Source organism: Typha angustifolia, chromosome 6 (assembly GCF_048772165.1).
Source record: "Typha angustifolia cultivar Huaian chromosome 6, ASM4877216v1, whole genome shotgun sequence".
NCBI classification, from domain to species: Eukaryota; Viridiplantae; Streptophyta; class Magnoliopsida; order Poales; family Typhaceae; genus Typha; species Typha angustifolia.
Genome location: NC_133244.1, coordinates 4,262,640 through 4,279,464, shown reverse-complemented (window position 1 = coordinate 4,279,464; position 16,825 = coordinate 4,262,640). Strand labels below are relative to the sequence as shown.

Sequence of the window (16,825 nt, the reverse complement as noted above, 5' to 3'; positions counted from 1 at the left end):
TACTAGTATTTGATATTTGTACTCTTTTGTATTAAACGATGATTTGTATAATATAGGTCGAATCATAGTGTACTCTTGTATTAGTTATTTTAGTTGTATCTTGATAGTTTGTTGTGGCTTGTGTGGATCCTGCCAAATTATGTAGCGGTCTAGTGTATATTATTGTGGACTTGGATATTCATATGTTAACAAGTTTATTTGGTTGATAGTATGATGTATTTGGTGATGGATTATGTGATCATGGATAGGTTAACAGGTTTTATTTGATGATGTCATGATTATATGTGCACAGGAAAGTATCTGTGCGTGACGGGCCCCGTCCGACCTGTCGCGTGCGTCGTGCGTGCCGTGTGGGCGCGTGGGCGTGCACGTGCCGTGCCGGGCGGGTGCATTACACTTGGGCTTGCTGGAGTCAAGTCGCCGGCGAGAGACCAGCCACTGGCTGCCCAGCAGCGGCCTGTACCCTCCCTGCCAGCCCTAGTCTGCACACCCCTCCTTTCCTTTCTTATTCTCTCTTCTTCTTCTTCTTTCTTTCTCATCCTTCCTTTCTTCTTTTCCTCTGTTCCTCCTCTACCTCTCTGTAACAGTCATGGGCTCAGCCTAGCACTATAGCAATAGCTGAGGAATTTTACTTTATTTCCATTTTCTTTTATTTCCGTTATTAATTCTAATTTAATCGAGTAGTTAAATTGATCATTAAGGTATAATCTTTAATATAATATCTAGCTAGGCATAAGTAGAGCAAATTTAATTAATTGTAATTATAAGTATTTTGGTGCGTTTAGCTTATTTATCATTATTAGATTAATATATCCAATTTATTAAAAATAATCATATTATATATGTTTCTATTAATGTTCATGTATACCTACGTATATACAATAAATTTCTAATACCTTATTGTTATATATTATTTTGTATAAATAAAATACTAAGCTTTGATAAAGATTTTTATATTAATGGATAATGATTATTATATGTATAATTAGTGATTAGTTAAGTAAAAAGTAGTAATTAGATATGATAAGTACTTTTATTTTTAATTATATTATTGTATGTTTGATCCATTTTATGTTTTACATCAAAAGTGATTAATTATTGTAGGTCCAATATATAATTAGAAAGTAGAGTCTATAGTAAATAAATATAATATTATAGTAACAACCTATTAAGGTTATCATAGTTATTTATATATATAAACAACTGCCCAAAAAAAGTGTGCGGGGTGCGCACGTGAGAGGCACGTCCCCTCTCGGTCGCGTCATGATCCGGCCGACCGACGACTTCATGCCATCTCGTGCCGGTCCGGTGAGCTTCCCCCATTGCAAGAATGCCCTCAATGGCATCCTTTGAAGCTATCACGATCGGAATCACCAGGCGGCCTCTCGCTTTCGCTGACGGCCTTGGTGAGGACGGTCACCATCGGCCACCTCTAGCGGCTGGGCTCCCCTTCGGCTAGTTTCTACTAGCCGAGGGGAGGGTGCCGATGTGATTGGGCGAGGCTACCGATGGCTAGGACCGCTGGCAGCTTCCCCTCCCCACCGTGGGGGCTTTTGGTTGCCTTGTTGGCAGCTGTCGCTTCCTCCGCAGGCCGATTGGCACCATGGTGCCTTTCTTAGCTGACGGGGAGCTAGTTGGAGTACTAGCTTGGCTACTAGCGGCGGTGCTCACTGGTAGCCCTTTCTCCTTCTCTTCCTCAGCTAATCTTAGTCGAGGAAGGGGGGAGAAGAGGTGGTAGGGTTGGGTGCGACCTAGCCCGAGTGCCGTGGTTGGGCTGGGTGCGACGGGCTGGGTTTGGGTGAGGCCTAGTCTGAGCGTCGGGCTCAAACTGCGTGGGTCATAACCCGTGTGTCAGGCTTGGTTTGGGTGTGACCCAGCCCGTGTGCGGGTTTGGGCTATGCATGACCCAGCCCATGTGTTGGGCTATGCGCGAATCAGCTCGAGCTTGGGGTAGGTTGGGCTGCTTGTAGCCTAGCCCAAGTGTGTGGTGGGTTTGGGGCTGCAGGCAGCCTATCCCTAAATTGTGAGTATAACTTGGCCCATGTGGCTTTAGTGGATAGTGTGAGCTTCGGGTCCATATCTTAGTGGGTTAAGTTGGTGGTTTTTGGGTTGGTTGGAGCTCGGCTCCTTTCTTTAGGCCTGATCTAAATAAGTCAATTGCTTTTCATCTATTTTAATATAATCTCAAATCCTTGGTCTAATTATTGATGTCAACGGAATTTGTATTTAATTATTTTATAGGGTTGTTTGCTAGACATATCATAGATGTAAATCAATATTATTGAATTAGACCATGAGCCTTAATTAATCAATGCTTTTAGTTGATGGTAGTGTTTCGCTAATTAATTGTTCTATAAAAATAATTTTAATGAGCTAGACGTTACAAATAACACATATAAGAAATTAGCTCTAAGTGGATATTAACTTTTGCTAATTATAATTTGGGCTTATTCAATCTTATTAAAGGAGTCAATAGTTCAGGTGTATCTATATTAATTGCTCCCATCGGAGAGTTAATACAGATAAATGTGGGAAAATGATATCAAGCAAGTTACATTATTTGACGAAGCTTATTAATTAAATATTATCTATGCGATCTTTCATAAGTTTAATAATAGTAATTTGAGAGATAATTTGAGGAGAATATTTTTATTACACTTAATAACACGTCAGGTCTTGGTACAGCTGTACCAGCTCTACCTGATTAATAAAGGTAGAAATTATAATATGAACCTACCCAAGTCGGCAGCGAACGTCCATAAGATTATTTAACTAATTAGTGATGGGAATATTGTGCTCATGCTTTTTATTTACTTTTCTTATCGAAGTGGACTTCGTACCTTATGAGGATGATCTCATAGCGTAGTTGCAACTAGTATCAGAAAAGCGATTTAGGCAAATAAAACTTCTATAATTTAGAGTAGTGTAGAGAATGAAATATCGTACTTTATGAAATCATCACATCTATATTATACATGTATATATGTTTTTCTTATCGTTATTATTGTACGTCATGCATGGTAATTATATTTTGCGGTTCGATAAAATTTCACATATTATGATATTTTCGCATATTTATTGGGCATGAGTGTCTAACGTGTAAAACATGATAATGATGGGTGTTACATTTTGCTTACTGTGTTGGATAGTATTATGCCACTTGCACATGTGCACGATAAAAAACAGGTGACTGCTATGGCTCGACAATACTAGACACCTCCCCAGCCAAGGTTAAGAGCGGGGAATATTCTTATACTTATATTTATTATGGTCCACGCCTAAGGTCTTAATCTGTTGATCCCAAACAATTAGGCAGCCATTTCGTTGGGCGATGGGTGATTTAGTGTCGATTGATAAGAGTCATACCCTTTAGGATATTTAAGATAGAGAGAGAGAGAAAGTGGATGACATAGACCTAGCGGTACCCGATGATGTAGGGTGAGGACATAATTTTCGCACGGTGGTGCGATGATGTGGAGCTGAGAACTCGGATAATAATATCGATATGCAATACTGACCTTTCTGATGAGCATACAACTGAGGCTCGTAGTCTGCGGTGGTGGACAGTTAGTCATGCTGTTCGCTGGGTGATGGGCTGATGATTCTACTACTATGGCCTACTCTCCCTTAGGGTATGTGTGTAGTCGGGTGTGAGGATTGATGTGGCTTTCAAGCGTAGCTCTACATGAGCCTATGTGGCAGACTTAATAGTCTGAGATGATGCATACACATGACCTATGGGCGGAGCTTAATGTAAGCTTAAGTTTGAGGACTTGATAGTCCGGATTGATTACACTATAGGTTATTGATTGTTGATGCATTGATTTAATTATAATACACATATTCATATTTACTTATTAGTACATCATTCATCGCATTACTTTTAGACTATAGAAATAGAAACTTGCTGGGCTTTATGCTCACCACCTTATGGTGGAAATATTTTCATATTAGTAGATGAGCCGAAGTTTGTGGCGGACCTGGCGAAGACTGGCTTGAGTCTTCTCTTTCTAATTCTTATTATTATTCTTTATTTATTTATGTAAATTAAGCTAAATGGTCTGTAGCTCCTACGTGGGTTTTATCACATTTTTGGTTTTGAATATGTATTATGCTCACCACCTTCTAGTGGAAATATTTTCATATTAGTGGATGAGCCGGAGTTCGTGGCAGGCCTGGCAAAGACTGACTTGAGTCTTCTCTTTCTAATTCTTATTATTATTCTTTATTTATTCATGTAAATTAAGCTAAATGGTTTGTAGCTCTTATGTTGGCTTTATCATATTTATGCCCACCACCTTCTGGTGGAAATATTTTCATATTAGTGGATGAGTCGGAGTTCGTGGCGGACCTGGCGAAGACTGGCTTGAGTCTTCTCTTTCTAATTCTTATTTTTATTCTTTGTTTATTCATGTAAATTAAGCTAAATGGTTTGTAGCTCCTATGTGGGCTTTATCATATTTTTAGTTATGAATATGTATCTTGGGCTTATTATGACCTTGGTGTTATGGGCTTCTTGTCTGTATTATTTGTGGAAATGCTGGCTTTTTACTTATATATTGTATTGAGACATTGACCAGTAGTTCACGTGGTAATCATGTGGGTTCTACCAATGTGAGGGGCACGTGTTTAGTGGCGGATGTTATAATATATATATATATATATATATATAATGTAACCCAATTAATTAATAAAATCTAATAAATTATCATATTTTATACGGATGAATCATCATATCCTCTAGACGTTTTTATCAAATTATGTTATATTATATATTATGTACACATATATTTTGATTTCAAGCATGATTATATAATCCTATATAAAGATAATTATTATTGAGTATGTTCATCATTAATTTGATTAGACTGATTTTGGATACAAATATACTAATGATATACAAAGATGTTCGGAGATAAATAGATTATTTGTACTTTATATTGAGTTGATCTATAGCATGAATATGCATATAATAGATACATGAGAAGGCTGTATTGCATCATATTTTTTTGACTTTCTTACCACCTAAATTCCTGAGTTGCATGATATATTATACTAGTAGATAAATACATATAATTTGCTATTTAGAAAAAAATTATGAAATCTGATTAATAGAATAATTGATAAAAGCGTGAGAATATTGAAGTGTGTGAAGATTAGGATGCACTTAGTGGATGATTGATCGCTTGATATATTCGCGATGTTGTGATATTATGTCTGAAGTCGTTAGTTTGTATGCGCAGTATAAACTTATAATCTTATTAAATATTTATAGAAATTACTTTATTATTAGATCCGGATGTTATATACAAATCATATACAAAATGATCGAAGTTAGTTACGGTACTATTTTTTTTTAAAAATAAGTTAGTCAAAACACTATTAGAATGTTATATAATTAATAAACTTCAATTTAAACTTAAATTTTCCAATAAAAATAATTTAATTTAAAATATCGAGTTGAATTTCAAATATTCAAAATTATGTATAAATTTTTCCACATTCTACTGTTATTAAGGAAAAGAAAATAATGATTTAGTTTACTTACTGGTTAATCGAGTTACGCATGTAAATTGTCTGATATACCCCTTAATTTATGTAGAACCATTGCCATGTCCCTGCCAACGGACCAGACCTAGTGATCAATTTCGACCCTTTAAAACCCTAAACAAAACCCTCTTCGTTTTCCTACTCTCTCTCCCTCCCTCCCTCCACAATGGACCCTGACTTCCGATTCGAAGGGGCGAGCTCCGATGAAGAGGCCACGGCGGCGATAGCAAAGAGGGAAACACAGTCCCCCTGGGAGTTCTCTTCCTACTCGGAGTCCGTTAACGACGAGCATGCGCGGAGGAAGACCACCTCCGTCGACGCCAAGATCTCCAGAGTTCTAGAGGAGTGTCCTATCTCTCTTCCTAATCCCGACGACGACGAATACGATGAGGAAGAGGAGGAGGACGACGACGAAGTTTTACCCACCGCAAAAGAAAGCAATTCCATCTCAATCCGTCCGGTAAGCTATCTAATGGTGTTCTATGGGTTTGTGACAGTGAAAGTAAGTAACATACTTGCACCAGGAAAAAACCAGGGTATTCAAGATCTCTTCCCTCATACTTAAACTGGAATTTCTTCTTAATTGCTCAGCACATTATATAGCTTCTTATGCAGAAGTACACATGCTCCTAGACTTTGCTCAGAGGAAGGAAGAGCCTTCAAAGATAAAAAAAATGATGACTATCTGTATACATTTTCCTTTTTCGGTTCGATCATGTTTTAATATGTTTGATCCGTAACTAAATAATAGAGGGAGTAGTTGGGCTTTTAAGAAATTCGGTAGCTCATAAATTGATATTCGCATAATTCCCTAAAGAATACTGACCAATTGATAAGCAAGCTGAGGAACCCGGAGAGCACTAGATGATGTGAGGCCCATGAGTTATCTCCCTTTTCTTCTTAAACGGTCTCTAAGAAGGACACACTAAACTTGTGTTTCATTTAGAAAACGTGACTACTGAGCTATTGATTAATATGCCACTAGTACACTGGTAAACGAATGGCATGCCTCTAAATATGCTTTTATACAGATTTTGGGTTATAATATTTTAAAATCTACACTAGGATCTTTTATTTTTTAGACCAAGTTATAAAACATATAGCATTAGTTAGATATATACATTCAACAATTGGCATGCACCCGTATTGCTTGACACTCAATATGTGTCGGCAATACCACACCCATATTGCTTGGCATGCACTGATACTCCCCTCAGCATGGGTCAGCACGCTTCAACACCACACAACAAGTGGCGACAAGAATTTACAACAAGGCAAGGCAACCCTTTTTTATCGTAATTCAATTAATTTGTTTGAATTTACAAAATTTAACTGAAATTATACTAAAATTAACCAACAGGGGAAGTCTGGCATTCTTACCTTGGCTAGAAGTTTATCTTATAAAATGTCATTTTGTCCATTGAACATCAATATGAATAAACTCTCTTTAATGCTTCGGATCCTCGTACTTATAACTCTATACTACCACATCGAACTTGTTCACCAGCCAAACTTATTTCTCGAAATGGCTTTGAGTGATTAGAGTTCTAGACAAACATGCAAATAGAAGAATTAACTTCATATAAATGTTAGCTACTCTGAAAGGATCCAATTAGTTGATAGTTAGGATGACTTATAGTTCTAGTTGTAGATGAAAAGCCTGACATCCTTTGCAAGTGCAACTTAGCTTTATTTGTTCTCTATTTTCTGATTCTTCAGTAAGGTTAGTCTTTTTTATTTGCATAAGGAAGTAATTCTTCCTAAGTCAAACTTCTTAGTCCTTCCTTACAATGGCCTTCATCTCCATTTTTAGCAAGACTTTTTCTACGTCAACATTTATCTGTAGATTTCCTGGTTTTCATCAAACGATTCCTCATAATTGTTAAATTTTCTTTGTCTTAAATTCTCAACTAATGACTTGCATTAATGGAAGTCTTGAAACTATATGTCCTACTCCTATGAAGATTACCTTTGGTGTTGCCACATCACTACTTCAAGATCATTTCTTTATTATTATCTGAAGCTTTCAATTGGTCAGCAGGTGTGGTCAATTTGCACAAGAACTGAGCTAACAGTAAAAGGGTATCACTTGTATATTTCAAATGGCAATCAGTTACCATGACAAGACAAAAAAATGGTGAATAAGATAAGAATAAATGTGAAGAGACGAATGAGGAAAGAAGTATTGGAAGAAGAATTATTAAGTCAATCAGTCACTCTATCTTCTTCATAAAGAATATTGTGGAAATACATGGAGTAGAACCTTACCTTGATAAATCTGGCCAACTTAACCCATGATTGATTGAACAAGGAAAGGAATAGGTGAACTGAAATGTGAATTGTTGTTAGGTTTGCTGATGCATGTAACTTAGTGAGTTTTTTGCATTTCATCCAACGCCTATGCATCTCCTAGTTTTCTCTTTTCGGATAGTGCTCAATTGTTGAATTGGGCTCCTTTTAACTTTTTTTTTCTTATTTATTTAATTATTGTATTTTTAACATGCTGCTAATAAACAATGTGATAGCTGAGAAACTTCAGATCTTCTTGGTTGGATTATTATCCACAGCTGTATATTGTGGCAATAATAAATCAGTTATGAGGAGAGCTAAAGAAAAAGATGGACCCGTCATACCTTGATATTTCTGATATTGACTAACATGGGATTATTTGGAAGCTCTAATAAGATAACTGGACAGACTGGCAGGTGATGAAATTACAAGGATCACAATTATTATGAGGTCTAATAGGAAAGTAGTATGGTTGACAAGGCTGTTCCATTGTGATTTGGTTATTATTATTGGATATTGTTATTCAAAGGAAACGGAATGATGCATGAAGTGAATACTTGCTAAAATCTCAATCTTACATCTTATATCACTGTCGGTGTTGGGACCATGGTATTGTTAGACCTTATAAATGAGTTCCTAGGTACAACTTAGGTGAATCTGGTTTGTGGATGCTAGATAAAAATATGAAATATGCAAACTAAGTGATTGCATTTTACAAAGAGCTTAGAAACTGACAGCAGCTTCTATTTTAGTTCTCAGTATTATATCTTTATATATAATGAAACCTGATGCAAAAAGATTAAACAAGATTGCTTTCTGAATTTGGTAGGTGCCTATGTTAGCATATTAGTTGTTTTATTAGATGATGGTTCACAATTTGGTTAGGTTCTTACCTAGAAAAGAAAAACATGAATATATGGATGATATTACCATTTGAGTTTTTCAGATTTAGGTGATGTGGCATTAGATGGGGGTGACCATTAGGATCAAGTACTTAGAACCAAGTGCGTAAGGGATGGGGTGCATGGACTTGGTTGGCATCGCACTCGATACCATGGCATGTGTCCTGCTGAACTATGCATAGTCCTGAAATTAGCAACTGAGTTTAGATAATGTCTTTATTATATAGTTGGTGCTTATTCCTAGAAGATTTCTTCTTTGAAATTTTAAGAAAGTTTATATAAAAAGTTCTGATTATATTTATTTCTTCCCTATATTATCTATTTGCTGTTTTGTCTTACTTCTATCTTATACCATCTATCATTGCCAGGAAAGTAATAATTCTAAATGTACTGATGGCAAAAGTAGTGGTGGAGGAGCTTTCTTTTCATCAGCGGAAGGAGCATCATTTCATGCAGATTCATTTTTTGAGCTGAATTTATCTCGTCCATTACTTAGGGCATGTGATGCACTTGGGTACCACAAGCCCACCCCTATTCAGGTCATTCAGCCCTTTATCCTTTTTGGCCTATATTAATTAATTGTGGGTAAATTAAATTGCATTTCTTTTCTCTCTTCTTTAGATATGCAAAATCCTCTTCAGCTAAATGGTTAATTTAAATTTAATCTTTTGCAATCATATTATTGAAAGTTTATTTTATCTAAAATAAATGTTTATTTCTTTGAATTAAATTTTGCTATACATGTTTACTTATGCGAATTAACTTCATGGATTATTGTTGGTCGATCTCGACCCAAAACTAATCTAGTGATTGGTATTGGCTAGTTTTGATTGTATTGGTTGGATTAGGGTTGACAATTATTAGCCGTATTAGTCGGTATCAACCAAAACTAGTGGAAACGAGTTTTATTAAAGATTCAGATTGGATCTTTAATAAAGACATCAGTAATTGATATCCCTAGTTGCATTCTTTTCAATTTTTTTAACTTTTGCTATCTATCTCTCACACAGTCTTCTCACACCCTTATACTTCACTAAGATTATCTAGTGGTTGACTTGGCGGGCTTCTCCAGCTACTTTGCATTTTGGTGAACTTGAGCGTGTTTTTATTATTATTTATTTTTTCCATTATTCTTTACTCTCTTTCTCTTCCACTGTTAAATTTTTATTTTCTTACTACAGCGAATCAACCGTGAAGAGAGAGAGAGAGAGAGAGAGAGAGAGAGAGAGAGTCACTTTCTCTTTTCATCTCACTTCTAAAGCAATAATTTATGATCATAAAAATCAGCGTATTGAAAGGCGGTTGCGGGTAGGCACGGAAGGTAGGTGCTAAGATGGTCTAGCAATTTTAATATACAACAAATAATTTTTTTTAATAAATGATACATAATATATATTTATGTAGCTTGTATATATTTTTAAAAAGTAATTTATAATCAGAACAACAAATAATCACAAACTAACTAACTAACTAACTAACTAACTATATATATATATATAAAGCATGACAATTTATCCCACCATTTTGGGAACCCATGATGCTTTGAAAAGATAAGTGGGTTCCCGAAGCAGAGAGGGAACATGAGATATGGGTTTTCAAGACAGAAAGAGACTCATCTATACATTGGGAACTCACAATGTGTTGAAAAGAGAAGCAGTGAGTTCCCATACCAGAGAGAGAAAGGAGAAATGGGTTCCCAAAGTAGAAAGAGGGAAAAAGAGAAAAAGAAGAGAAGTAGAAGCTGTCGTTTGCATTTAGTAGGCCACCTTATCATTTGGCAGCCTGCCATGGCTGCCTTTAAAAATAGTTATACAAATTAATCGTGTCCTTAAAATTTATTATGATTTTGTGTGATTTTTTTATTTTTATTTATTTTTTAAGCTTCATATGTGAATAATTTTTATCTTCTTAAATTTTTAGAAAATTTCTTGCATTTTACATCTTTTTTATAGTTTTAGCATAATTTAAAAATAGTCCTATACTGTATATGTTGATAGGCTACTGATACACCATATACGTACTATTTCTTCTTCTTCTTCTTCTTCTTCTTCTCCACTTTTGCTTCTCTTATTTTTTTTCTTCTTTTCTCTCCTTTGGTCGTGGGAAACCATTCCTCTTTTTCCCTCTACTTTGGGAATCCACAATTTTTCTTTTTAAAGCATTGTGAGTTCCCAATGTAGATTATAGTCTCATCTTGCCTTAGGAACCCATTTCTTTTTTTCTCTCTCTATTTCGAGAACCCGCTACTTTTTTTTTAAAGCATTGTGGGTTCCCAATATACCATTATAGAGAGGAGAAATGATGGGATAAGTTGTCATGCTCTATATATATATGTGTGTGTGTGTGTGTGTGTGTGTGTGTGTGTGTGTATATGGAGTGATTGACCAAACTAACCCTGTTTTAAATTTTTTTTTAACCAAAATAGATTGCTCCTCAAACCTATTACCAAAATGAGTCTATTGTACTGTAGCCTTAACTAAAATGCTGAACTCATAAGCGTTTTACATTTTTACACAAACCGTTGATCAATTCTATGTGTTTATTTGACGCTAAAATAATGAAATATTCAGCGTTTTATTTGTAAGAATCTATTTAAGTTAGTGTTTTCGCAACTTAAAATTTTACTTTTATATAAAAATGCTCATCTTAGTAGCATTTTTACCCTAGAGGTAAAATGTTTATGAATCTATTTTTATAGGGCTATAATAAATAGACTCCTTTTGGTAATAAATTTGAAGGGCAGTCTATATTGGTAAATAAAGTTTGGAATAGAGCTAGTTTGGTCAAAAACTCTATATATATGTATATATAGATATATGTACATATATATATACTTTAATTAAAAAAATATATATGTATACATACATATTTATATACATATAGTTAATTTGTGATTTTTCGTTGTTATGGTTGTAAATTACTATTAAAATATCTATATATGCTATATTAATCATGGATAGCCGTGTCAGTCGGCATGTTAGATGAGGGGTGCATGTCGTTCGCCCACTTGCCACACATGCTGCTCTCCGCTCTTGACTGCTTGCTCGCTCGCTCACCGCACTCGCCACTCTTCGCTCACCTACTCGTGTTTCTCGACCGCTTACCTTCTTACCGTTCTCAGTCGCTTGCTTGCTTGGTCGCTCTTGTTGCTCGTTGCTCTTACCGCTCTCGGTCGTTTGTCACTCTTGTCGCTCTCGGCTGCTCATTGCTCGCCTGCTCTTGCTGCTCGTGTCGGGTGCCCTAACTTGAAGAGGAAGAAAGGGTGAGAGATCGGTCGGATCTAGTCGGGTTGACTAAAAGTTAAAGTTGCGGATAGCAGCGAGCGACGAGTGGCCGAGAGCTTCGAGCGGGCAAGCGCAAGGTCGGCGGTGGCGACGGTGAGTGAAGGTTAGTGGTACCGACGAGCCCAGTCTCCTTTATTTTTTTCTCTCCAAACTTTGCGGCACGGTTGGCAAATGCCACTACATGTGCTGTGCCAAATGCCACTACACATGCTGTGCCAGCCAATGGTCGGCACAATCCGTGCTTGTGGCGCAATCATCATTGATATTAATATATAATCTAGGCGCTTGTTAGTGGAGTGTCTAGCTGTCACCTGCGGTCGTCTTTCAATATATTGTTGAACTCTCTAGTCTAGCTTTTTACTTGTGCAATCTCTTATATTCCTAAGCATCCTCATGGTTCCTTTTGAACATGTAGAGTATTAAAGTTGCTCTAAGTTTTTTTTTAAATCTTTATTATACAAGTCATTTTATGAATCCTCAGGAAGCCTACCATGGGATGTAATCAGTTTATGGATTGCTAATTACAAGTTATAAGATGTACTCAGACTATTCTTATCTTTGTCCTAAGAGTGAAATAAAACTTTGCTTCAAGTACATCATTTGTTTGAGCCTCCGTCATATTTTTCTTTATGTTGAAATTCTTATCCAAGTAAGGTTCTAAAACTCGGGATTGGGATTGGTAGTCCAAAAAAAAACCCGATATGTATTAGCCGTATTAGATCAGATTATTTCTTAATTACGTATAATTCTAAAAAATATTAAAAAATATAGAAAAACTTCAAAATATTTAGGAAAAATTATAAAAAGGTAAGAAAATAATAATTGCCCACGTATGAAGCCCTAAACTAAAAAAAAAATTAACTTATTCAAAATTTTGATGAATACCGAGCTGGCTCTCTTTCTGTTATTAACACCAGACATTTTTTTTAAAATTTTTTTTTGGTTTTTTTTCGTTCTTCTCTCCTTTTTATTTCCCTCTTTGTTCTTCACTCCCCGGACTCTTCCTCTTACTGTTCCTCCATCTCTCTATCTCTCTCTCTCTCTAGCTTATCCCTTTCTTGCTTCCTCTTTCTTGTTACTGCTGTAGAATAGAGAGGGCTAGGCCCTCTACTTCATCTCTCTTCCTCCTCTCTTGAACAATCCTCCTCTCCCTCTCTCCCTCCCTCTATCTCTCTAACAATCCCTCTCTCTCCACACTCTCTCTAGCCTTTCTATCTCTCTATCTATGTTATGCAACAATCTTTTTGCTGCAATAATAGAGATGGAGAGAGAGAGGGAGGAAGAGAGAGGAAGAGAGGGAGGGAGAGAGAGAAATGGGAAAAAACCAAAAATAAAGAAAAAAACCTTACCTGAGGTTGTCGGAGATTGAGCTTTCCTAAATTTAGTTGGAGGATGTCGTTGAACGTCGAGGTTGTAGTATATGCCTCAAGTGGCTGTCGGAGTAGATGGGATGAGAGAGAGAGAGGAAGAAAGGCTCGAGGACTTTAGTTATTTGATGCCCTTGGGTTGAAAACAGGTTGGATTCTTCTTGGATCAGACCCATATAATTATATTTACTTATATCGGGCGAGATCGTTGAGATGGCCAATCCTAACCTAATACGGATCGGGCATCAGCCATGGATTGAGATCGACTAAATTGATTTATAGTCGATCTCGATTCATTTGGGTCGATCAAACTAGGGATTGACCAAACTTTGATCTTTGTACCTTATTTTGTTGTCACTTGCACCCACTACTTTGTTATGAAGATATTTATTGCTTAGGTTTAATACCCTGTCTTTTAACCTATTTATAGTTTGCACCCTCTTATTTTCAATATTTGTAAATCGATCCCTACGTTTTATCAAATATGACAAGAACACACCTTATTATTAGATTTGTGAACTAAATTTAGCGAAATCCCTAAGTTAAGCTAAGTATACGAAAAAGATTATGAAAATACCTTCACCCAAATTATACCCAATCTTACCTAAGCTATACTAAACTTTATCCAAGCTATATCTAACCTTACAGAAGCAATCCTGCACCCTAAAAGAAAAAAGGAGGAAGTAAGGGCATTATAGTCTAAGTTTCTCTCTTTTTGCTTTGGAGTCTCTTGCCTGAGGAAGAAGAAACAATCTTGTGCCCTAAAAAAAGAAGAAAAAGGACATTTTAGTTATTTTGGGAAAAAAATATTTATAGTTATGAAATATTATCTTTTTATGCCGTTTGACCATATGTGTTAGTGCTAACCTAATCTATGATGTTTTCTGCACATATTTGATAAAACGTAGGGCTCGATTGGCATATAAAAGATGAAGGTGTAAACCCCAAATAGGTTAAAAGATATGGTGTTAAATGAAAATTTCTCTATTGTTTAAAATCGAAGTTAAGGATATGATAAATACATATTACACTAAGTCATTCAAAAAACCTTTTGCCAACCTGTTTGTTGGTTGTACGATCTCTCTATATTTATCTGTATTATCTATTTTTCTAACAGATCACCTATTGATCATTTGCTTGTTCTCTGCTTATATAGGCTGCATGCATACCATTAGCCCTAACAGGACGGGACATATGTGGTAGTGCCATAACCGGTTCTGGAAAGGTAACTATTATGCATATCATTTCTTTTCACTTGATTGTTTATATGACTACCTTGTATTTAAACTTTATCTCGCTTCCTTTAATTTTAGACAGCTGCCTTCACTTTACCTGTGCTAGAGCGACTACTTTTCCGTCCCAAGCGAGTCCCTGCAATCAGGGTGCTCATTCTTACTCCAACTAGGGAGTTGGCTGCACAGTAAGTTCTACCGGTGTAATACTTCTTTTTCTGAACATTCTTGCACTTCTAGGCATTATACTGAGACAGGACCTCTATATAGTTCTTATTTGTGCTTAATATAAACTATTTAGTGTATTTCAGTGAGGAGTTCAATACAAATTCTTTATTTTTTAGCTTTGTTTGTATTGTATACCTTTGCAGTAATTATTATATGCTCTGTGCATTACTGGTATTTGCAATCTCAGTTGTAGGTTTTCCTGTTTGCTACTTGAGCAGTTTAATTTTCATAGTAGCACTATTAATGAAGCCTAGAAAAGTTTTAAGCAAGAGGGTTCCAATTTTCCGCACCACTTGAATCTTTTATGCATGGTTTGAATTTTCATCTTAAACTGAGGTATTTTGCCGAAACAGTTTTCAATTCAGCCCTATCCTATCCAAAATTGTCCCTGGGAACTAGCATCCTACCAAAACAATGCGAATAACAATCTTTTAAATGTATGGTTTAAATTCTAAGCTGTATTTGATTTGAATCTAACTCAATATCAACCTCATTGCTTAGATTTTATGTGATGAATATAGATATAATCCGAACCCAATATAACGAAACTTAAACCGAAACTGATTGAAATGTTTCATTTTTTAAAGCAAGCCGAAAACAAACTGAAACTTCATGCTATGCTTTTATGGATTATTTCCCTATATGATCTCCTTATATTGTCTATTTTTGTATCCTTGTGATATGAGGATATTCAGTTGCTGCATTTTCCTTTGAAGAGAACAGTTGGGGAACACCATGCTTCAAGAAGTTGCCATCTGCAGAGGTTTATTGCTGTGCATTTCTTCTTTCACATATCATTATTCAAGAACAAAAATAAAGTTTTCTGGCTCAGATGACTCCATCGACACCTGGCTAACTCTTGCTTATCTTAAATAAGGGAACTTCTTTCTAATAGCATGGAAATTTTCCACTATAAAAGACCAAAAGACAGTTATGTGTTTTTTCTGCCGGTCTTTCGCTGATTAGGATCATATATCTTTCCTTGAAAAGTTATCAGTTGTTTTAAGGAGTAAGGACTGTGAGGCAAAGGTATCTTCTGAATACTTGTTTTTGTTGGGTTCTCAGTTAGCATGGAAGTGCTAGAATATTAGATCAATTCCCTTATGACATGCTTGAAATGTCAGTATGTGTTAATTTCCATTTGAATCTGGATGCATAAATAGTAACTCATATTAGTATTAACTTTTGTGCTACAACCTATATGTGATAGTTGGTGTACCAACTCAAGCTGCCTGTGCTTTATTATGATATGTTCTTTCCATGCTTTCTGTCTTTTCTACCTGTTACAGATCCAATCTAATCAAGTTCAGCATCTTTTGGATGTATAATGCAGGGTCCACAGTATGATCGAAAAACTTGCTCAATTCACTGATATCAGATGTTGCCTTATAGTTGGCGGGCTTCCAACAAAGGTTTGTTACAGCTTGCTTGTAATTTCCTTCCTGATATTCTTTTGAAAAAGTACGGATTGAAAAGATTACTTTTGAGTTATCGCAACTTTTCTCTTTTTCTTTTCTGGATTTTCTACAGTTCACTGAAATGTGCACTCTAGTCTTGAGTACTCAGCATGTTTGGACAACAAACTATTGTTTTCTCTATTAAAAAATAAAAAATTGTAATTGCAATCATCAAGCATTAAATGATCTGTATTCTTGATTTTATCTTTTAACCGTCATATTTATAGGTCTTTTTTGTGTTTATGTGGTCCTCACATAAGAAAATTAAATGCTGTTTCTTTTCTTCTTTAGCTAATATTAGTCCAATTTGTCTTTTTGAATGCTTTTTCTTGAAGATTATCTGGTTAAGTGGACCTTATAATGTGGACATTATTATTGTAACAATTTGTCAACATTTTCTTGATGTTATCTAATCACTTGTTGCAGTTTCAGCCTTGCCGATGAATGTATGTTTATATTTCAGTAAATATGAACAATACTCTTGTTGTTTCCCCATTGTTAGTGGTTGCAATGACA

The 16,825-nt window shown here is 35.7% G+C and overlaps 1 protein-coding gene across 1 annotated transcript in view; it reads left to right on the top strand.

The window, feature by feature from the left end:
* The first annotated feature begins 5,649 nt into the window (after positions 1 to 5,649).
* LOC140761705 (DEAD-box ATP-dependent RNA helicase 28) overlaps positions 5,650 to 16,825 on the top strand; it is a 31,226-nt gene continuing 20,050 nt past the window's right edge. Inside the window, exons 1-5 of the mRNA XM_073099138.1 lie at positions 5,650 to 6,010; positions 9,110 to 9,280; positions 14,549 to 14,617; positions 14,706 to 14,812; positions 16,186 to 16,264. Of these exons, the coding sequence (XP_072955239.1) occupies positions 5,717 to 6,010; positions 9,110 to 9,280; positions 14,549 to 14,617; positions 14,706 to 14,812; positions 16,186 to 16,264 (720 nt within the window). The 5' untranslated portion in view covers positions 5,650 to 5,716. The remainder of the gene's footprint in view (positions 6,011 to 9,109; positions 9,281 to 14,548; positions 14,618 to 14,705; positions 14,813 to 16,185; positions 16,265 to 16,825) is intronic.